Source organism: Aulonocara stuartgranti (assembly GCF_965226115.1).
Source record: "Aulonocara stuartgranti genome assembly, chromosome: 18".
Lineage (NCBI taxonomy): Eukaryota > Metazoa > Chordata > Actinopteri > Cichliformes > Cichlidae > Aulonocara > Aulonocara stuartgranti.
In genome coordinates, this window is record NC_138954.1 from 8,660,483 (window position 1) to 8,684,146 (window position 23,664).

Genomic DNA, 23,664 nt, shown 5'->3' on the forward strand with positions numbered 1-23,664 from the left:
ACAGTCGTAACATTAACTAAAAATGTTTTTCACCATCTCGTTTTAACTTCTGGTTTAGCTTCAGCTAACTAAAACTAAATGGACCTTGGAAATAATCACATCTTAATAGAGTGAACCATAGACTGTATAAAAGATAGGACCATTGCAACTTTACTGCAGCACTTCACCCTTTCACATAGTCCCAGCTCTTCTCTGTCATGTTTTATGGTGCTGCAAATGTCTTCAGTTGGTGAAAGGTTGGGCTGCTGGTGTCTTGTTGTGCTTGCTATGCATCCCTGACTCGTTTCTTCTTTCTGCATCAAGTAAGGAATGTAGTGAAAGTTCCCAAGAGGTTAAAAGCACCACTGAAAAAATGCCATCAGACCTGAGTTGGGACACTTGGATTATGGAGCTTCTGGACCAAGAGAGTGGATGGGAGCATGTGTTTAACAAGTAAGAGTATAACGTCCCCCAAAATGTCCCTAACTAAGAAAAACATGAGAAAAGGGTAATCAAATAAAAAGGCAGTCCACCCCTACATGCTCCTGTATAAAGAAACAGGTAACACAAAGCCTGCAGGTTGAGGTCCATGGCGGTGTCATCTTATATGTTGTCTCCAGGTCAAGGAGACAACCTTAACCTTAACAACCTTTCGCGTGCCACAGCTGGTTGCCGACCCCTGGACTAGACTATTTAACAATATGTTACAGATTTATGTTACAAAGAAGAAACGCCACAGAGGAGGTTTGTGGATGTAGTGAAGGAGGACATGCAGAGGGTTGGTGTGACAGACGATGCAAACAATTGCCCATTCCCACAAAGCTATGGTAAAAGCTAGCGTGAGATTGGGCTGGGTTCATTGTACTGCTGTATATGACTAGGTATTTATTTGGGAAAGGAAAAAATGAACTGAAAACAGTTACTTTCTTATGAAATGAACAAAAATAAAACCCAATGTTGTAACAATTACTGCATGGTATATAAATTAAGATTTTCAAAATAAAACACCAGGCCTCCTAAGTCCTAACTCTGGTTTCACTCATAAAACCTTATACCTTTAAAGTGGAATGGCTTTCACCTTTGAAATGCCCCAGGGTACAACTAAAACAGTTATTGTCAACTTAAACCACATTTGTACTAGTGGGCCCCCACATAGACACACATTTACTTGTCCATATTAAACCTGAAGCATAGGCCCTTTCTCTTGTTTGTACTTGTGTTCTCGTGTACTCGTGATACGTCATCAGTCGGAGACCAAGTACTGTTCCAATTCAAAGTATGCATCAAGCCGAGAACGCGAAAAAGTCCCGGATGTGTTCTCGCTCCGCCTGTTTTATCGATAAATGAACGTTTTCTTTAAATTATTTGAATATATATGAGTGCCTGTGTATAAATACACAAACAATACACATATGCTTTCAATTGTGTAATTTAAGTGATCTAGGTAGCTCTGTTTTGGAAGTTCAGTTAACGCTAGAAATGTGTTTTGGAGTTTCTACGTCCTTTAGAATTTGTACGTGCTTTTTGGAGTTTGTACGGGCTTTATCTCTAGGGGCCACTGTATATATTTATATATAAACATACATAAATAAAACCACTTTTTTTTTTTTTACATTAGTAATTCCTTTTGTGCATAATTTTATATTGTTGTTAATAATAAATTAATTAAAGCAACAAAACAACCTGAAGAGCCGAAAGAGCCGTCTCTTTTTAGTGAGCCGAGCTGAAAGAGCCGGTTCTCTAAAAAGAGCCGGAATTCCCATCACTAATTCTTAGGACTTAGCTTCTGTGTCAGGTCCCACAGGTCCACCTGAACCTTTACCACTTGTCCCGCCCCAAAGCAGAAAAGAGTGTTTTGGACTGGCTTGTTAGTCTAGCAACCAAAGACAATACAGAGTTGAGATGACTGACATTAGATTGGTAAACAAATAAGGTGAACCTATAAAACAGTCATAAATTCAATTATGTTTAATTCTTGAGTTTAATAAACAGATAATGTCTGTTAGCAGTTAATCTGTCATTACAGTTAAATGCTGAAGCAGGAATACATTTGTTTAACACTCACAAATGTAGGACTTAGTCATTTCTACTTTAATTTCTCCATTTTCTACCTATTAAAGGATGACAAAATCGCATTTGGAGTCTGCTGTAGTTGATAGTGGTGCAAATACTTTCACAACCACAAGTCAAAGGTTTTTACACTTAATTTGTCTTGTTTTTCAATACATCAGTATTTTAAAATACATTGTTATTTATCATAAAAAAGAGCAGCATTGATGAGTAATGTGCTAGTTTTCTGTGGTGCCATTTTCATCCTTGTACTACTGTGGTAGTGAAATATACTTTAGAAATGTGCTATAATAATGCAGTTCTTTAACTTGGAGTTGGTCTTGTATGGTTTAACCTTTTTTTCCTGTGTGTTCGCATTTGTATTGTAACATTTATTCTGTAGCGATATCTCCCAGGTGGCGTCTTTGGTCTCCTTCCTTGCTGTTTTCTGGTAGTGACCTCACCCAGATAGCTGTAGGATGGTCACTCACAAGCTGAACACAAATATTTCTTTTAATCTTTGCTGCCATTGTATTAAACTTGATTTATGAATTTATGTATTCAGTCAACACAAATTCCAAGCAGGTAAAAAGCTTTGGAGCTCAGCAGCAGTCAGAAGAGCTTGATGAGGTGAGGAAGAAGTTACTGCCTCTGTCAGTGCGCCCCAGGGTGGCTGTGGCTACAGTGTAGCTTGCCATCACCAGTGTGTGAATGTGTGTGTGAATGGGCGAATGACTGGATGTATAAAGCGCTTTGGGGTCCTTGGGGACTAGAAAAGCGCTATACAAATACAGGCCATTTACTGTTGTCCTGGAGTAACTGTAACCCACATAATTCCCTGAGGAATTATTAAAGTATTCTGATATTAAAATCAAACATGAAATGCATTCAAAGACAGAACAGAAAATATTCACAAGCAAATAAAATAATATATTCAATAGTTGTTTTTTGTTTTATCTTTCAAATCCTGTTTATAAATTGGCTTTAGCCTGTGCAGCATCACAACTCAGGTGAGTTCTAAAGAACTCCTCTATCTTCTTCCACAGGTGGATCTCTGCTGCTGCGTGGGCCCTGGGCTCCCCTCCCCACACCACTGAGAAGCTAAGGATCCCATGGAAAGCAGAGGAACAGAAGGGTCCATAGGGTGGCTCCAGCAAATGTCCAGCTCCAGGATAAAAAACAGTCTCAAAGTTCTCCTTCCCACGACGCTTCAGTCTCTCCACCATCTGGTCCATGTAGGCCTTGCTGTCCCAGTTGAGGTCATCCTCTGCAGCCACAAAGAGAAACTGGCTCTTGGCTCGTTCAATGGGGACGAGGCTTCCTTTGTTCTTCTCTTCCAGGGGATCTTCAGTAGCATACTTGGTAAGGTTTGCTCCAGACTTGGTGGTAATCACCTTGCTGAAGTCAAACATTAAGGGTGAGAGGATCTGCTGTTTCTTGTAGTAGAGGGGAGTGCCCACACTGGCACTGGTGCCATTGATCCAAACTAAGGCCTCCACACCGGGCACGAATGCAGCAAGAGAGAGCGCGATATCTGTTCCCTTTGATCTTGATATTATGCCGACTCCTTTACTGCCCGCCTGTGAAATAACACACAGAGCTCAGAAACCGGCAATTCCAAAGTATTAAAAGTTGTGACCTGCTGGGCATTTAAACTGGAACAGTTTAAAGAAAAAAATGGGTGTTCTGGCACATAACTCGTAACTACACATAACTAGGACTCCCTAAAGCAGTGTCTCACTTTTTGCCAAGCAATTCTTCAAACCTGACTGATTTTTAACCAGTTCACTGCATTTCACAGACTACGCATGCAATCATTCCCCCCCCCCCAAAAAAAACAAAAACATTTGCTTCACATTCGGTCTGAACACACAGTTACATGGGTTCTTGTAAAGTTACGCTGCTAGCTTAAGTGTCACCCACTGGACCCACCTTGGGGTGGTGGCGTAAGAAATCCACGGCTTCTTTAAAGGGGTCCAGATGTATCTCTTTCATATTTTGTCTGTCACTGAACACAGCAATCGTGAGGACCAAAAACCCTTTGTTGGCCAACAAACAGGCTCTTTTCTCAGACATGAAGGTGCCCAGATCCAGCACAGCAGGGAACGGACCTTCTCCTAGAACACAGACAACAAAAGTTTCATGTAAGTAGGTTATAATCATGCATAATGTGCAACTTTAACCTAAAGCCCTACAATAAAAGATCCATATTCAACACTTCATCTATGTTTTCCAGTTTAAATATGAATTAAAATGTTTTTCACTCATGTATCGTGATTTTGGTGTAAGTTTCATCATATAGTTTCATTACAGCCCAATTAGTGCTGTATTTTATGATCTCAGAGGTGTTAAACACATTTTTTTTATATTTAAGGATACTTTTAAATAACTTCCCAAAGTAGTACAATAAGTACTTCTACAAAGGATACAGCTGTGCAAATATGATTACAGCTAATCTGACAAGCCACCCCCTCCTCTGTCCTCCAGATGCATTTTAGGAACTGAGACATCTTTTAAGACATCTGTTATTAATCTCTGTCTCTCTTCCACAACATGTCTTCTATCCTGTCTTCCTTCTCTCACCCCAGATGGCCCCGCCCCTCCCTGAGCCTGGTTCTGCGGGAGGTTTCTTCCTGTTAAAAGGCAGTTTTTCCTTCCCACTGTCGCCAAAGTTCTTGCTCATAGGGGGTCATTTGATTGTTGGGTTATTCTTTGTATGTATTATTGTAGGGTCTGCCTTACAATATAAATACTTTGAGGCGACTGTTGTTGTGATTTGGCGCTATATAAATAAAATTGAATTGAAATTGAATCAAGAAAAGTGATGTACCCTTTGCAGAAAATATACCTTCGCCACCTGTTAAAAAAAAAAGGGGGGCCCACTGTAATGATAGTGAATACTTCTAAGTGGAAAACCACATACAGTACCTGGGGGTGTAAACAAGACTCCTCGTATGTTCCCCTCTTTGACTGGGTCCCGACTGACCCCGTCTCCCATCAAAAACCTCTCGTTTGTCTCTTCTGCCAGTATCCTGCCATCCGCCTCCTGCTCATGCACAGAAAACTTCACCACGTGAGGGTTCAGAGCTTTGTTCTTGAAGAAGTACTTGTGCAAAGTGTCTGCCTTCAGTGACTGCAGCAGACCCATGGGCTGCACTCCAACGTAGCTCCCGTTGAGTGAGGGGTCTCGGTTCAGGTCGACCTCTCCGCCATCATCTGCCCTGTAAGTGGCTGAAGAGCTGAACACCACTTCTCTCTCGTCGGTCGATGTGGCTCTGATTGTGACCACCTGCCTTGACCGCAGCCCGGCCACTTTCAGCTGAACGGGCTCATCAAACAGACACCTGGTGCTCGGCAGCAGCCTCAGCCTGACTTGGGAGGACATCTTTTCTGAAAGATCAAAGACTGAACTCCATGAATGTTCAATATTTGGACAAATGGGTCATTGCAAGGAAAATAAAAAAGAAACATTCTTGGAATGCTTCCCACTCGACACCATCAGAATCAGATCTTTTTTTTTTTTAACTTCAATATATTTGAGGACGCAATGCTACATACTATGTAGATTACTGGAGTTACAGACCAGAAAGTATACAGTGTTAGGTCAAAATGTGGCACTTTTTAATGTCCCAGCATTTTTTAAATCTCACAACTTTTTAACCACATGAAATTTTAAAGGCTGAAAATTACATTTCAGCTTTGTTACAAACAGCAACCTATTTAATTTTAATTCAGCTGTCTACTGGGATATATCAAAATTTTCAGTAGTAAAACTTCATAAATTTAATGCCAATGATGCAGAGAAAAAGAAACAAGCAATAATACACTGGGTATTTTTCCTGCTCTGATCAGTCACTGGAGAAAACTCTCACAGGTGCATTTTGATGACCTTTCACATAGTTACTGGATGTGAAAGGTCATTTTTTCCCTACATTCTAGTGTCCAAAGTAATTTTCTAAAGCAGGGATTCCCAAAGTGTGGGCTGGGGCCCTCTGGTGGGCTGTAAAGATACTGCAGGTGGACCACAGTATTAACAGAAATTCGGTTTGGAATTACTCGGAAGTATGTGTAGTTACATGTTCATACAAGTTAATTTACTTATATAAAAAGTGAATTCGAACTGGTAGTACGAGGTGGTTAGTTTGTGATATTATTCATTACTGTGACCTTAATTTTCTGCTCATGTATTTAAATTTGTATCCCTGTGGCAGGCGGGGTCACACACTGGCCTTAACATTATGCATATGATTGGGTAACAATAGCAAATTATAGCCTGAGTTGTTTATGTTTGTTTTGTTTTCAAGGAAACATATACATTTCTTTTGTATTTTAATTAGAGGGAGGATTTCAGATTGGGTGGGCCCCGCTAGGTTTTCTTTTTTTAAGAGAAAACGGAAGTTGTTGTTGGGGACTGAAAGTTAATGACACACTGAAATCCCTAAAGTTTATGGAATTTTGGTTAATTGTATGGATTAAACAAATGACACTAATGGCTCTTGGCTCTGGAGTAATCGCTGAAATTACTCCAGAGATCTAAAGCGTATCTTATATGAATATTTCCCATAATGCTGAAATGCCAAGTGTATCATATTTAATACATTAGTTTTTATGACTTTTTTGAGACTTCCACATTATTAGTGTGAATTTTCCCCCTGAGAAATCTGAAGAAATTGCACAATAAAATTTCAAGCAATAAATTGCACAAAAATGCCAGCTGAAGTAAAAAAAATAAAAAAATTAATTAAATTAAGACTCATACATGCACATTGATATTTAATTTTTTTTATGGGTCTAAAGTTAAAAAAAATACCTGTGTCAAAAAGATGAACCATTTTGTAGTTATTTCATGGTTCAGGCTTTACAGGGTTAAAAACGAGTTCAACTGTTGTTTCATTCTTTTATTCTGAAGCACATTTGAATTCATGGGATTAATTTCCTCTTTTCTTATGTATGTGTACTTTTGATATTTGTTTTGTTTTCTGTTCATTATTAATCATACTGTCTGTGTAAAACACCAGCTTCTAATCTAGGCATGGGGATATCTTTAGAGTCCTGCATATGCAAACCATGCATATGTCACAGAGGGACAACACAACAATAAACAAGGGGAGACTGAGACAACATGAAGACAATATAGATACAGTATAATGAGACGGGGGAAGTTAGCTCAACACAAAACACATTACATATCCATTACCAAAATAAAACAGGAAATGTGACACAACATGAATCCATCCATCTTCTTCTGCTTATGTAATCCAGGGTCACAGCGAGAACATAGATCATTTGACAAAATGAGCTCTTAAGACACCGAGACCATGACAGCTGTATATAGATTCAAGGACTCAAGAGATTTTTCAAATTAGCAAAGAAAAAAAATATATCAACATTTTTCTGGAAATGTATGTTTCCATTAAAATAGTAAATGGCCTGTATTTGTATAGCGCTTTACTAGTCCCTAAGGACCCCAAAGCGCTTTACACAACCAGTCATCCACCCATTCACATTCACACACCGGTAATGGCAAACTACATCGTAGCCACAGCCACCCTGGGGCGCACTTCGTAATCCATTTAAAAATTCATCTTAAGTCACTGTCTGCTTATTCAGAAAAGTCCTGTTTAATTTTTTATAGGAGATGTACTCCAGAGAAGCTCCTCACTGTACAGGTGAGACGCTCGTGACTGACTCGCAACACAAAAGCTGCCAAAATAAGTGAAAAGCAAGGATTCTGGTATCTTACTGCCCCTGAGGATTTTTATCCCTTTCCAAATTTATTTAACAACACAAATTCAAAACAGCTGATTATTCAGCTTCATTATATGACATAAACCCTGTATTCTCTCTCCCCTTGAGCTTTTCTCTCTTAACTGTCACCAGATTTTTGTTATCTTGTCCACACAAACAGTTTTATTTGAATGTAGTTTGCAATTTTTCTTGCACAGAATTTATGCAGATAAAGTTATCACATCATTCCACCAAATGTTACAGTTTATGGCAATAAGACATGGAAGAAAAGCACAAAACTGCATAAAAGGTCAACCTAAACCTCCAGACATTTGAACACTTTTACTAATTTGTAATCCATGATCATTTCTGCACTAACATCTGAATGTGAAATAAAGCTTCACTCTGCTGATCTGTTACTTACAATCATCTAAAAGCCTTTATGTCCCATTAATTTATTTTACTTGTGATGTGACAGATGGACGGTGGGAGTATGTAAATAATCATAACAACAGCAAAAATGTACTGACAAGGTGAAAGTGAGGGTCTAGAATCTAGTTATAGTTCAATCACTATATCAAGCTAAATGAAAAGGCTTTAAGCTGAATTCATACTGATGTAGATGTAAACTTTACATAAACTGATTTTTGTGCTCTGAGGCTGAAAAGTATGCCAAAAACTGCCATTCTTTTAACGGGCACCTGAGGCTATATCCAAAGAAGTGAGTAACTCTCAGCAGTAGGAATACACTTGTTTACAGCTTGGACCAAAGCCGTTTTTTGTATCTATGGCTAATTTTCTACTTGTAACAGCTTCATGCAGGGTGGAATTTTATATAACTTACCCATTTAAATTGTGTGCAAGTGGATGTAGCCACATTTAGTGACAGGTGCGTGGAAACTAGGTCAGTACTGTTTTAGTGGGCCTCACCGAAATTGACCTCTCAGCCACGTAACTGGGTAAGTTTTGTATTATTTAAAAATGCAAATCATCAGCTAGTCCAAGAACTTTGTGCTCCAATTCTAGTGTGTGATGTTCAAGTATTTAGTTTGTTACACCAATATATTGTATTGATATAGTTTGCTTACCAAGCTTGGAAGCATTGGGTGATAACTACATCCTCTTGCTAACGCACTGCTTACACCAGGCTGTTTTTCTGCTTGTTTGTTTTTCATTGTTATTTTTAAGTATGAGTGATAGAGTGAAATAACATGTTTTAATTCAAGTTTATTATTTATTACATCAACGCTAAAAAGAGTTTAGCATTGATTGCTTAACTACAAAGGATTGGAAACAAATCTTTCATCCATTCTGTTTGGGAAATCTATCCATTCATTTACTTCCACTTACCTAATTCCGGGTCACAGGGGGCGGGGGGAGCCTATGCCACCTGTCATAGGGAAAGCTGGGTTCCACCATGGACAGGTTGCCAATCTCTCACAGGGCAACACATCCATTCACACTCACATTCACACCTACAGTCAATTTAGCATGACTAATTAACCTAATTGCATGCATGTTTTTGGGCTGTCCAAAGAAGCCAGAAAGGCAAAGAACATGCACACACAAACTGGGTTGAGACTCAGAACCTTGTTGCTTTGATATTCAGTACAAATCACTGGTCCACTCTGCTTGACACTCAGGAAGCTTTAGGTTTTAAATGTGGTGCCTAAAGTTAGATATTTGGGTCACATCATGACTGATCTCTGCAATGATGATGTGCAGCACCACTGCTGCACAGTATATGCACAAGCAAATATGCAAGTCTTTAAATTCTACATGTGTACAGATGATGTTAAAAGCTCCTTTTAGATGGCTTTTTTTAATTGTACTCCATCTTAAACCACAATTATGGCACAAAAATAAAAGAAAAAAGCTTTAGGATGTTGCTCAAGCTTGTGCAAGTGCAACACTAAATGTGTATTGTTTTAAGTTTTGATTGAGTAGTGTTAGTTTGTTCTTTTCCTTTGTTTGATGACTTCATTTACTTTTGTTTGAGCAACCAAAAAAAAGTCAAGTGGATTTCATAATGGTTTTGAACACACTAACAATAAAAAGCCCATTTAAGCCTCTCAGAAAATTCCTAATAGAACATCTCAGCTTTTCATTAGTTATCTATTGTTTTACAGAGTTTTTCAAATCCTGCAGGAGGCATTACTCTCAAAACAGAAATAGTAACACCCATGATGTTAACCTATTGCTCCCTCTTGATGCAGTGTAACCACTGCACTGTTAAGCCAGGGGGCTTTTTTTTTTTAAATCTACATAAATATACACGGTACGGTATCATATACCAAACATTAAATGTATTTTTTTTCCTAAAAACTATGAAAATACAGATTTCCATGCAGTAGTGTTGCAACACAGAATCTGACATGATGTCTATGCCTATTCAGGCCTCACTGGGAACAATGTAAAGCACAAAATGTGTGGGATAAACATGTAATTGTTATACTTTTACCAGAAACGTGGAAATCTTTGATCATCTGTTTTCAAAAGCAGGCCAACACGTTCGCTGTCTGCATGTTGGCAAGAGCCCGAGGACCACTGCCAAACACATGGGCCGCAGAGGGATTTGAATAAATGTTTCTACAATCACTGTTTCCTCGTGTCCTTTTTAGATGAATTAAAAGGAGATGATATGGTGGCTCTGCTTGTTTTGGATGCACTGTGCAAGGAATGAGACAAAGACTAAAGAAAAGCGCTCTTGCGTAAATCAAAAGTTGTTTGACTTTGGAGACCAACTTTTTCCTTTGTGTGTTGATAAAATCAAGAACTACACAAAAAGTGTACAAGAACTAAGGAATTTTCTACACCAGTCATTGCAGTTAATCAAATCGCAATCACTATTGCTAGGATTTAGTTTCCCGTGAAAGCTCCAAGAGCAAGGCAGCTCTCAGATTGTGGTTTTTGATTGTTTTGCCAGTTTCATAAAAAAATTATAGTATGAGACATGTGCTACAGATATATATATATATAAAAATTATTTACTGACCTCTTACAGCTACAATCAATAAGATTTATTAATAACATAATGTAGGGTGCGATCGTGGCTCAAGAGTTCGTCTTGTAATCGGAAGGTTGCCGGTTTGAGCCCCGGCTCCGACAGTCTTGGTCGTTGTGTCCTTGGGAAGACACTTCACCCGTTGCCTACTGGTGGTGGTCAGAGGGCCCGGTGGCACCTGTGTCCGGCAGCCTCGCCTCTGTCAGTGCGCCCCAGGGCAGCTGTGGCTACAATGTAGCTTGCCATCACCAGTGTGTGAATGTGTATGTGAATGGGTGGATGACTGAATGTAGTGTAAAGTGCTTTGGGGTCCATAGGGACTAAGTAAAGCACTATACAAATACAGACCATTTACCATTATGTTTAGAAACAGAGTGGACCTTTCAAATTATTTCACACATTTCCTCTAGGTTCAAATTTGTAGCTCTTTCTCAAAAAATTTGAGTGATTTCATTATTGTAAACCCAGTAAATGTGCTTTTAAAGTGCACAATAAAACACTGGATAATATCTCATTATGGCTTCCAGATGGACTAAATAAATAAAAAGAAGCTTGCAGCTAGCAGCATGAAATAGTGAAGAAAGGGGAGCCGATATCATGTGATGCATTATTGAGCAAAGTGTAAGAATAGTCTAAGAAGAATTTTGGCTTTCAAGTTTTCTTCAACTGACTTTAAAACAGTCTTTGTCTCTGTCCTTTGTTACTAAAGTCCTAAAGATACAACACAGTCTTAAAAATAAATACATCTGCACCACATGGGACAGAGATCTTGGCTCCTCTTGTCAGCAGCCTGCTAAGATAATTACACGGTGCAGACTACATGAACATGGCCTAATAATACACAGTGCAGACATGGCAGGCTTGTAATGTTCACCAGATCAGCAGCTTGGCCCAAAACCATTCTCGTTCTTACTGTTTTTTAATCAGTTGGAAGAAAAAGGTGAACACCTGAAACAGACAGTATTATTTGTAATTGTTACTGTACGGGGGACTTCTTGAAGAAAGAAATCAGCTGCTAATCTGACCGAAAGCTTGTTTGTGTCAATGAAACTTTGAACTTTATAAGCCGATCTTTTAAACTATTCACTGAATTCTCAGCGTCACAAATTACCAACATGATGTTAACAACAATCCAAGGGAGAGCAGCAGCTCCAGTCCTTCATTAAATACCACAAGCGATTAGATGATGAGAGAGAAACTACAGGATAAGGAAACTCCATCCACAGGTGGACCCACAAGGAAGCATCACAGAAGAATGAAAGGGACAGAAGGACTGAGAGAGAGTGAGTGAGAGGGAAAAAAAACAGGGAAAATCCCAAAAAGTTATTGTTAGAGGCCAAAAACCAGGGGTATTAATATCCAGGTAAAATACCCCAGCTTGCTCCAGATCCTTTAAATCACCTTCAATTAATTCAGTGAGATTTTTTAGGTGTAACTGATTTTGCAGAAATGGAAATGTTTTCCAAATTCAATGTTTTTTAATGTGACATAAACAAAAGTACAAATGTTGGACTAGAGTAGGATTAACCTCTTCAAATCTTATGTTATTTAGTTCCATTTAGTTTGATTAAATCTTCTTTAAATAGCACCAAAACAATACAATTATTCAGCAAAGAATTCAACCCCAGCAGTTTTTATGGGTTGTTTTGAGTTAACTCTAGTATTCAGTGAGGTTTCACGGAGTCCTGAAAACTTCACCCCTGATAAAGTCTTTTGGAGCATCATGACCTGCCTCCTGTCTGTTTTGGCTCCACAATGGGCCACAACAAACAGCTCACCATTAACAACAGCAAGTTAATGTCAAGTGGACATTGGATAGTGTTCAGAACCCAGCCTTAACTTCTCTGATCACCTATTCTGCTTGTCTCTAAAGCCTGTATGTTTTATACCTTGTACTTGTGAAATACTTTTAACATCTCAGTTACAGTTCTTGTATCTGCTGGTATCTGCATGCAGTTTAAATTTGAATGGCTATACACAAATGAATTAATCATCATTTACTCATAAACACAGAAGCATAAAGTCAATCTCAAGTTCCCACAGAACATACATCCCTTAGTGCAGGTATAATGCCTTTCAAAGGCCAGAAGCTGACGTGAGCTCCACTGAGCTGAAATGACAGAAAGGGAGCAGTCAGATACAGAAACACAAAGAACAGGAGAGATAGAGAAGGAGCTTTTCAACAATGCTGCTTAATAAATCAAACAGGCAGATGAAGGTTCTGCAGTCTTCATGAACTCCCTGCACTGTAGCAAGCATGTTATCTCCCATCTCAGAGGTGAAAAATGAGGTTGAGGTAGTTACTAGTACGTCAGGTTTTGTTCCCCGCTTCCCATTTCTTGTTTAAATTCCTCTTCCGCTCTGCCAAAGTTGCTTTGAGGTGATTAGTTTGGTTGAGTTTTATGGTGAGTTATTATATTTTTTCAAGACTTTAGTGTAATGTTGCCCAAAACTCTGTTCACTTAACAGTAATCTCCAACACTCGGTCTTCCTCCCACAGTCCAGCACCATGCAGGTTGGGATAGATGGTGCTCTAAATTCGTTGTAGATGTGATTCTGTTTCTTTCTGTGTGGGAGCACTAGCCAGAGCACGACTGTTTATTTAGAGGCTTATACTGCCATCTTGTGGCAGTAGTGAAGACTGTGTGCAGAGAAGACTGTGTGCAGAGAGCCACGACAAACTCGAGCGCTTATCAAAACAGGAAGTTATCACTAATCCCTTCACAATAAGAGCCTGAACTGCAAACAAACGCAGAGCTGCTCGGTACCGATTATAGCCCCCCAACCCCCCTTCCCCTCTCTCTCTTCCTCTCCACTGCATGGCTTTGGAAAATGTGAATGCGTGCACAAAATTCAGACTTTTAATTGTATTTTCTTAAGTTTTAAAGCTTTATCTGCAATCATACTACATCAAAGTAATTAAGTAATAGAAAAACAACTAAATTAAAACTGAACAGTTAAACAAAAAATTCAATGTTTTTCATTGTCTACAGTACCTTAGAAATTTCAGTATGTGTTTTTTATGTAGAAAAAAGGAAACTGCTTGAAGATAATAATAATAATGATGGATTGGATTTATGTAGCGCTTTTCAAGGCACCCAATACCACTATTCATTCACTCTCGCATTCTCACTGGTGGAGGCAAGCTACGGTTGTAGCCAGCCACAGCTGCCCTGGGGCAGACTGACAGAAGCGAGGCCGCCTACTGGTGTTGGCCCCTCTGGCCAACACCACAGATACGCTTCCCAACCCCCTGAGCCACGGTCGCCGTAATAACAACCTTTTGTTTAATAAATGCTGAAAAGCCTGGGAAATCGCACATTGACTACAATGAGACTACAATATGACTACAATAAGATTATAACACAGTATCCAACATCAGGATTTAAGGGCAGAACCAGAAATAGAAGAAAATTTTAGAAGTACTTACAAGAAGCATTAACAGAAGCTTGCCGGAAAATAAACAAAAAGTTGTTGGAGAGTCCAGGGCTTTTTCCAGAAACCACGTTAAGAAAAGATGCGGAATTTGTTAATCGTGAGATGAGGGAAATTCCACGTTTTGTGTTATACATAGAGGGCTACCTAAATGGCTGGCAGGTTTTCTTCAACACACCTTAAGTTTTTGTTTGACTCCTCCCCTCATGCTGCATCTGTCTGAAACTGTTCCTCATTTCCACATTTATGTAATCATCAAAGCACATAGTGATTTGAAAATTGCAGCTTTTCTGGTATTAAGAGATGACCACCTTACTACTTAGTAACATATTCAATAGAACATGTTGGATTTGTTGGAGGTAGTTACCAGTATGTCAGGTTTTGTTCCCGGCTTCCTGTTTAATTCGTCTTCTTGCCAAAGTTACTTTGAGGTGACTAGCTTTGTTGAGTTTTATGGTCAGTTATAATATTTTTATATATATATATATATATATATATTTTATAAAACAGGCCCTGGGACAAAGGGGGTAAGGTCAAGAACTGGTCCAGGATCACACAACAAACACTCAATAATAGATCACAGATAAAAGACCACCCCCACAGGACTACTGGTAGTGGCCATGTCCTTTCCCCAACATATATATTCATTTCACCTAGTAATAACCTCCAACAGGTGCTCTCCAGGTACTCTATCTTCCTCCCACAGCGAAGCAACATGAAGTTTGGGATAGATGGTGCTCTAAATTGGTTGTAGATGTGATTCTGTGTCTTTTTGTGCTTTAATATCAGGAATTATTTTGTCTAATTAAATATTGACTGGCAGCTTTTCTGGGGTGTACCCTGCCTCTCTCTAAATGTCGGACAGGATAGGCTCCAGCCCCCTTAATTATTGGGTAAGTGTTAAGTGAATTGGATAAGTGGTTAAGAAAAATTTAGGGATATTTTGGCTGGGGATCGTAAGCATATTTATAAACTGAAGGAGTACGTTTAATATTAATAATATAAATGTACTACATTTGACAGATGTACAGATAAGAGCTAGAAGCTCCATTAACAGAAAAAGAATTAACCATGTAATATTTCTTATACCAAACAATATAGTGCCAGGGCTGGATGGCTTCCCGGCTGAGTTCTATAAGCTTTTCTGGGATATGCTCAGCCCAATATATTTAAAATGTATCCAAGGAATAAAACAAACTGGTATTATTCCCTGTGATTTAAACACAGCTGCTATCACAGTTCTTCTTAAACCTTGCAGGGATCCCACTGTCACATGTAGTTATTGATCACTCTCACTAATTAATACAGATATGAAAATTATAACCAAGGCAGTAACAATCAGAATTGAGAAAGTCATCTCATCCATAATTCACCTGGATCAAACTGGTTTTATCAAACACAGACACTCCCCAAACAATACACCTAGACTTTTGGATTTAACGGCTTCAACAGGAAGCCGTTAGGAAAAGCTTTGTAAAGACATTTGTGCAGAGAGCCATGACAGACTGGAGTGCTTACCAAAACAAAAAGTTACCACTGATCCCTTTGGAATAAGAACCTGAGTTGCAAACAAATGCAGAGCTGCTGGATATGTTTTTTTAATAATCTCTCTTTTGAATTTAACCTTTTGGATTTAATGTCAACTTAAATACAGTTTCAGTCAGTGGCAGACCTGTAATATTTGACCTGTACTAAATGAGTATAATAGTATTTGCCAGTGTGGCAAGCACGTCCCATTTTACTTAGAGGTTAACTCTAATGGAGCCAATGTTGCTATGTGAACTTTGCTCCAGATACCATTCCTGCTATCCAGAAAGTACATCATGAAAAGCTATTCGTGTACACGCAGAACACCCAAAACAACGCTTAACAACAGTGCAATCCTCTATGCCAGGGGTCTCAAACTCGCGGCCCGCAGGACGATAGTTTTTGGCCCCCACCTTAATATGAAAATTTAATGTTAGTGCGACCCGCGAGTTTGATAATGTATTTTAATGTATGACGTATGGAGTGTTTCTTTCTTTTCTGTACCTGGCTGGCTTCCTCCTTTGGGCAAACGCGGACATTTGCCCCAGCGCGCTGCGTTCACAACACTTCAAAAAAAGTTTTTTTTTTTAAGTTGCTGCCCAGCGGGACATTATACGTATATAGATTTATACACACGTCAGTGGGATTTTTAGTTATTTTTTCACAGTTATTTTTATTAATCCCTCGGGTGGGTTCCTCTGGGAAATTCGATTTCCAAAAAAGCACAGCACCGACAGAAGTTACAGAGTTATACACACACACATATATATAAATACAGAGACAATATAAATAAAATATACGAAGGGGATAAATAGAATAAATAGGAATAAAAATAAAAATACAAGTGAATTGCACATTTCAAGTATTGAGTCTATATCAATCTGTATTACAGATTGATTAATTTTCTTATTAATTCTTAATTTGCTTATTTATTTTTCATATTTTGTGTTAAAAAAAAAAAATAAAGAGATTTGCGAAGATTGGAATTTTTTAACCATGCCTTTCTTGTGGAAAACCTAATGCGACCCAGCCTCACCCAGACTCTGCCTCCAGCGGCCCTCAGCTAAATTGAGTTTGAGACCCCTGTTCTTATGCATTTCTGACTAGAGCTTTTTTCGTGTGTCTGACTCTCTTCTGACTACAAATATGTAGGACTGCTTTCTTTCATTTGCGCAAAATCTCTCAAATTAGAAACATCCTGTTTAAGAGTGATGTTGAAAAACTAGTTTATGCATTATTACTTCTAGGCAGAACTACTGTAATTCATTATTATCAGGCTGTCGTAAAAATTCCCTGAAACACCTTCAGGTGACCCAAAATGCTCCAGTAAGAGTACTGACAGGGAAAGAAGGACCATATTTAAGAAAAAAAATCCAAAACAAAGAAGTGAGAGTTCAGGAGGCTAGCGGCAGAGACACAGCAGTTAAGAGGGCTGACCAGGAGGCTGGCAAAGAAAGACAGAGCAGATCTGGAGGCCGACCATGACCATAAAGATCCTCGGCTGACAAGACTAGAGACCGTTGTCAGTTTATACGTCAAGGACCTCCTCAATCACACTAACACTTCTTCTGTAGAGGAAATAGAGTCTGGGGATGAGGTATATGAGTCTGGGCACTGAGGCAGTCTTTGGTGGGAGGACCCCTAGGGAGGATTTTTATGAGAATCAGCACCCCCAAGTCTGAGGCCATGTTCCTCAGCTGGAAAAAAGTGGAGCGCCCACTCCGAGTTAGGGATGAGTTGCTGACCCAGGTGAAAGAGTTTATGTATCTCAGGGTCTTGTTCACGTATCATGAGAGAGGGGATTCCTTTTTTGATTCCTTTTGTCTGTACATTCATGTCCTTGGTTTCGGTCATCTCTCCTGATCTTGTCATTGCGAAAATTTGCATTTAAAATATTGGTGTTGATGATGGTGTTAATCCAGAGGACAGTGTTTCAAATGTGGCTGGTAAGCCTTCCATCATTAAAAGGTCAACTAGTGGTAAAATAAGGACGATCTGATTTCCTCGTGTCAGCATTGTTCCCACATCATCATAATTAATGTTGTTCCAGGTTCAACATTGCAAGTGACCAATCACCTTCTTGTGACGTAATTCCTTTGCGACTTCGAAATACCCGCCTTCGATTATTTCGAAATACAAGTGAAGAAGCGAAAAACCGCCGCCTGTCCGCCGAATTTGAAGTCAATTCGCCTGTCCGCCGAATTTGAAGTCAATTTAGGATACTTTCCTTTAATAAACGGTAAGCATTATACATATGTTCCTCACTTGGCTTGCTGTTTGTTTGCTAGCGATAGGCTACTTGACGACAGCATTAGCTAACCAGTGTTCTCTAGACCAGCGTTCCCCAACTTTTTGGGTGTTTCGTGGCCCGGGGGTTGGGTCAGGCAAAATTGCAGTAGCTTCCCTGATCATTTTACAAACATAAGTGAAGAGAATCTGGACTAAAAGGCCTAGACTTATGGTTGTGTGCTGAATCTATGAATCAAACTATCACCTGGAAACATAATTAACTGGTCCATAGCTGTGAAACTGGACATGAGTTCTTGATTCTATGGAGATTAACAGTAATCCAGAAATTTACAAATTTGTCCTGGTACATCGGGACGATCTGATTTCCTCGTGTCAGCATTGTTCCCACATCATCATAATTAATGTTGTTCCAGGTTCAACATTGCAAGTGACCAATCACCTTCTTGTGACGTCATTCCTTTGCGACTTCGAAATACCCGCCTTCGAGTATTTCGAAATACAAGTGAAGAAGCGAAAAACCGCCGCCTGTCCGCCGAATTTGAAGTCAATTTAGGATACTTTCCTTTAATAAACGGTAAGCATTATACATATGTTCCTCACTTGGCTTGCTGTTTGTTTGCTAGCGATAGGCTACTTGACGACAGCATTAGCTAACCAGTGTTCCCCAACTTTTTGGGTGTTTCGTGGCCCGGGGGTTGGGTCAGGCAAAATTGCAGTAGCTTCCCTGATCATTTTACAAACATAAGTGAAGAGAATCTGGACTAAAAGGCCTAGACTTATGGTTGTGTGCTGAATCTATGAATCAAACTATCACCTGGAAACATAATTAACTGGTCCATAGCTGTGAAACTGGACATGAGTTCTTGATTCTATGGAGATTAACAGTAATCCAGAAATTTACAAATTTGTCCTGGTACATCGCGTAAATGTTGTCCCAGGGACATCGCGTAAATGTTGTCCCTGGGACATTGTGTAAATGTTGTCCCTGGGACATCGTGTAGAAGTTGCCCTGGGACATCGTGTAAATGTTGTCCCTGGGACATCGTGTAATTGTTGTCCCTGGGACATCGTGTAGATGTTGTCCCTGGGACATCGTGTAAATATTGTCCCTGGGACATCGCGTAAATGTTGTCCCTGGGACATCGCGTAAATGTTGTCCCTGGGATATCGCGTAAATGTTGTCCCTGGGATATCGCGTAGATGTTGTCCCTGGGACATCGTGTAGATGTTGTCCCTGGGACATCGTGTGATAGCTTGTAAATAATGGAATGAAAATTATTGATTGTTATTAACTTGTGAAAAAGAAGTGTAACAAATCCACATGTTATGTTCTTACACCCTTACAGAAACTGTGACTCCTTCACAATGTCAGGTAAATGTCAACTCATGTTGAATAATCAACCAATCAAGCCTTTTATTATCACATGCAATGTTATTGTACAATTTACTTAATGAATCGTGTTCCTTAGTTCTGTTTTTATTTATATGTATTTATTTATTTGTTTTATAAGGTAATAGATGGCCTAATCTATTTGCAGTGTGAGGTATGTTGAAAAGCTTGTTTGATCATAATGACATAGCATGTTTACGTTTTTTGTAATGTATTTGAAAACATAGGTGTATTTATGTTATTTTTATAGAATTTCCCTCACATTTATCCAATACCAAGCCAAATCACTGGAAAAATTTTGGATGGGTCCACAAGAGCACAAAGTGCATACTTTTTGAAGGTATGACTTGGACTGTGGTAACTATGTTCTTATCACAAAGGGTTTATAAGTTGCCACTATAAACAAACAGCATTTTCCAAAATTGAAGCCTTGTCAGAAGAACCTGAAAAATACCTTTCTGAAACCTTTTCTGTGTAAAGACTTGTTCAAAAGCAATGCACACAGATTAAAACATTTCTGTCTTGGCCAACTGATAAAGAACACCAAAAATTGAGTGGTGCGTGTTGAGTCTGTGGTCTTGATTTGTTTTGTACACACTATAGAAATTAATTAATGTAAACCAAAAATGACACTTTCTATATGTTTGTGTATCTGCAGAATTAATTACAAGTCTCACCTGACAAGCTTTTGCAGTTTTGCAGTGTCATTCTTGACAGAAAAACATACTTGTCACATTATTTTTATTTCCAGAAAAACATCTTTCAGATGTATGAGAAATTGATTGGAGCCTGTCTGGAAAACGGCAGCCACTGGACCTTGTTTGTAAGTTGCACAGATTTTGCACTCTCTCTAGTGCATGACACTTTTCGGTGTCCCTCATTAGGAAAGCTCAAGGCCCAAGCCTACCATATCCATCTTTTTACAAAACAGTTTTGTGACATACCCAAGAGGACCATAGTCTATATGAATTCATTTGGCGAGTCGGAGGTCAGAAAAAGTGCGGTGTTGAAAAACTGGAGGTAATTAATTAACATATTTAACATAACATATTTAATTTAATTGAAATCATTACCAAACGTGGTTATTGATTTCTCTATATGCTTTTTATTTGTAATAACTGCGATCTCTCAGCTCATTTGCTTCAGCAAGAGGCTGCACTGGAGAGTGGACCTTGTCACATGTGAGCCACCCACATCAACAGGATGGGAACTCATGTGGAGTGCATGTCATAATGGTACTGAAAACTATAGCTTTAACCTATATAAGTAATGTTTACATTTTTGCCTAGTCAGTTTTTAAAGCCTTAGAGGCAGGATGGTAAAATCTCAATTTTTTTTTGTAGATTGAACCATTTCAGCAGTAATGCTTTGCTTTGGTTGCTCTGTTTTTTTTTTTTTCTCGGGGGGGGGGGGGGGTTAAAAACAAACAAACATTTCTTTGTTAATCTAATTCTTTTTGTTCTTTTTTTTTTTTTTTTCCTTCGTCAATTATTAGTTTGCCCAATCTCTCATTGACGGTAAAACACAAGTGGAGGAGTACAACACTGAAATCACAAAGCTCAGGTCCCGACTTTGCCACTACTTATTTTCCTCAATAGGTAAAGATAAAATTAGCTGCCTTCTTTTTCTCTAACATTGGAAAATGTAACTTGTACTTAAACAAATTATATTTTGCAGATCGAACTAGGAAGTGCAGTCAGTGCTGGTGTGTGATTGCAGCCAAAGACCGGGTACACTATGACATGTCCTTAGCCATATAGATTGTTTATTTAATGGACTTTGTTCATTTGTTTTTTGTTTGTTTATTTCTTCTTCTTTTTTTTTTTTTAATTCACAGGTGCAGTGCCAGAAATGTGGTGCATACAAGCACATGCGTTGTTCAAAGTCTGTTTGTGGCATCTGTATCTTCTGTGAGAGTAAGTCACAATATAACTAAACAATGTCCAAAAATGTTTAAAGTGAATTTTTTTTTCGTAATTTTGCCTTTGCACACCAGGACTGTGTAATTAAAGTGGACGTTTCAAGATCCAGTTTTTACACAAAACTATTTTAGACATAACTGTGTCGTATTGTGGGGATTTCTCTTCACAATTAAATTGATATAGTGCTGTTTATATCATTCTTCTTTATGTAACAGCACAGTGCAGCACAGCAGAGGGAAAGGAGTTGTGCAGCATAGTGGGTGGCTATACAGGAGGAGCAATAGAAGTAGCCAGTGAAGAATGTCATCAGGGAAAGCATCAGGCAGCGAATGACAAAGGAAAAGTTCCTAAGGGAGAGAACATCTGCAGCAAATCGACAAGTAACAGTGAGATAGGAAGACTGACAGTCAGAGATGAAGGTACACAGACTGAAGACAAAGAAAAAGAAACAGAAGTATACGGCACAAGTCTGAGTACAGATAATGCTGCTGCTGATGATGTTGACAGGATCGATGCAGATACAGAATTCCAAACTGATTCAGAAGGAACTAGTACAGTTTACAGAGTGCATGGTCGCTTATCTGTACCAAGCTCAAAAAAGAAAACCTACACAATAACAGAAGACGAGATCAAGCGCAGAATCAACGCAGAGAACATGTCAGTTCATGTTTTCAGAGGTTTGATTGGGGTAGATATACATTTCGTGATTTTGATGTCACCTGAAATAAATCCGGGTTACTCGTATCAATGAAGTGACAATGTGGCTGGAAATTGTGCATTTGCTGCAACATATACACAATTACACCATGTAAACAAAAGCATTTAACTTTGTGCGCATGTGTGTGTCTCTCTCTGCTCTTTTGGTGTTTGCACTTTTTCTTTTTTAGGGCCGTAAAGCCAAACTGCCCGCAATGATTCTTGACAGGCCTAAGAAGGCCAAAACTAAAGTAACGGTGTTTAGTGTTCTGAGTGAAGAGGAGGCTGGGGAGCTAGCCCTCGGGTTTGCCGGAAGATTGGCCTGCGATGTCACAACAGACATGGTCTGTAAAGGCATCGACCATTCAAGTGCTGATATGACAAAGTAAGTTAGTAAAACAATATGAAAGTTGTATCTTTTTTGGTATTATTTGTCATTTCCCCGTATTTGGGTTATTGGTGTAACATTGTTAATCTTACTTTCTAATAACAGACAGACTCTTCTCAAAATCCAACACAATCTTAAACATGAGCTGACTGATTCCTCAACCTTCAGTTTGCTGACACACACCTTTGGCCCCGCTGCACTGGATTCTGTCATTTCATTCCTGTGTGAAAAACTTGATCTTGTCTCTTAAATAATGAAACCTTTTGTGACTTTTGTTTGTTCTGTAAATCAGAATCTTGAAAATTGTTCATTGTTGTTCTAAGTTTGTGTTAACTATTTGGCAAAAATGATTGGTTCCTAATCCAAACAGCATAATGACTGTTCTAACACATATCTTAAAAATGCTACAAAGAAAGAAAATTATCACATATGTTTCAATATGAATGTAATTGTGTCACACTCGGTTTGTAGTAACTTTCCTGTTTTATTTTGAGTTTTGGTATGTTTACACTGTTATTTTTATTTCCCGTGTGTTCGTCTTCCCTTATTAGTTTTACTGTATTTAATTAGTCTGATTTAATAACTTATAATTATTTACTTTCCAGTGTGTATATATGCTCCTCGTTTGGATTATTGTTTGTTTGAGTTCTGCCTGTCTTTTCTATTAAAGATTTGGACTTTTGGACTATTAGTGGACCTCGTAGGTTTTTATTCTGTTCAATTGGTAATTGACTGGGTTTAATTTAGTGGCCTGGAAAACAGGCCGGAGGGGTCTGGTCATTTTAACCCCCTAAGACCCGAAATCTTCCATGGCATGCATTTTTAATTTCTCTTTGATATTTGGGCCGATTGGAACCCGATGAATGTAAAAAGAAAGAATTACCAGGTTTTGGTTTTTTTTACCTAATTTTTGTTTCTGAGAAAAATGAGAGCCACATATGAGGACATTAATTTGAAATTTCGATAGAACAGTTGCAGTATAATGTCCTCATAACTGTATATCAGGCACTTGTTGATCAAGATTTAGTATTTTGGTCTAAATAACCCAAAATGTGATGTCCACATGTGTGGACGCCAGGCTGGAGTAAAGTGTTAGAGCTATTTATACCTATGTAAACTTTGATCTGTGTGTTACCAGATGATGAAAATGAAAAGCATGAAACATGGTTTAAAGCAAAAACAATGTGTTATGATGAGTTTATTTATGAAGTGAGTGAATGGTTATCTGGTTGCGAACATTTGCATTTAAAATATTGGTGTTGATGATGGTGTTAATCCAGAGGACAGTGTTTCAAAT

The 23,664-nt window shown here is 38.7% G+C and overlaps 3 protein-coding genes across 5 annotated transcripts in view; 2 read left to right on the forward strand and 1 right to left on the reverse strand.

Moving 5' to 3' along the window:
- Positions 1 to 409: 409 nt before the first annotated feature.
- LOC309694094 (ubiquitin carboxyl-terminal hydrolase 37-like) overlaps positions 410 to 23,664 on the forward strand; it is a 63,918-nt gene continuing 40,663 nt past the window's right edge. The window contains exon 1 of the mRNA XM_082513849.1: positions 410 to 432. The gene's annotated coding sequence lies outside the window, so the exon portion shown is untranslated. The remainder of the gene's footprint in view (positions 433 to 23,664) is intronic.
- Positions 1,882 to 16,252, reverse strand: LOC309694636 (acyl-coenzyme A thioesterase 1-like). Of its 2 annotated transcripts, none has more exons than XM_082514814.1 (4): positions 16,226 to 16,252; positions 4,957 to 5,418; positions 3,961 to 4,145; positions 1,882 to 3,608 (listed from the first exon to the last, which is right to left on the reverse strand). In XM_082514814.1, the coding sequence occupies exons 2-4, from the start codon at positions 5,411 to 5,413 to the stop codon at positions 3,000 to 3,002; spliced, it is 1,251 nt and encodes a 416-aa protein (XP_082370940.1). In that variant the 5' UTR covers positions 5,414 to 5,418; positions 16,226 to 16,252; the 3' UTR covers positions 1,882 to 2,999. The 2 variants fall into 2 exon arrangements, with proteins under 2 accessions (XP_082370940.1, XP_082370941.1); XM_082514815.1 differs by lacking the exon at positions 16,226 to 16,252 and adding an exon at positions 9,106 to 9,414.
- LOC309694092 (uncharacterized protein) lies at positions 18,328 to 23,058 on the forward strand. 2 transcript variants are annotated; one of them, XM_082513843.1, is made up of 13 exons: positions 18,328 to 18,545; positions 19,318 to 19,343; positions 19,483 to 19,515; positions 19,612 to 19,701; positions 20,113 to 20,184; positions 20,293 to 20,381; positions 20,494 to 20,596; positions 20,857 to 20,959; positions 21,039 to 21,091; positions 21,199 to 21,277; positions 21,499 to 21,971; positions 22,171 to 22,364; positions 22,473 to 23,058. In XM_082513843.1, exons 5-13 carry the CDS (start codon positions 20,128 to 20,130, stop codon positions 22,615 to 22,617), a joined length of 1,296 nt encoding a protein of 431 aa, XP_082369969.1. In that variant the 5' UTR covers positions 18,328 to 18,545; positions 19,318 to 19,343; positions 19,483 to 19,515; positions 19,612 to 19,701; positions 20,113 to 20,127; the 3' UTR covers positions 22,618 to 23,058. The 2 variants fall into 2 exon arrangements, with proteins under 2 accessions (XP_082369969.1, XP_082369970.1); XM_082513844.1 differs by lacking the exon at positions 22,473 to 23,058 and having other exon boundaries at positions 21,499 to 21,940; positions 22,171 to 22,313.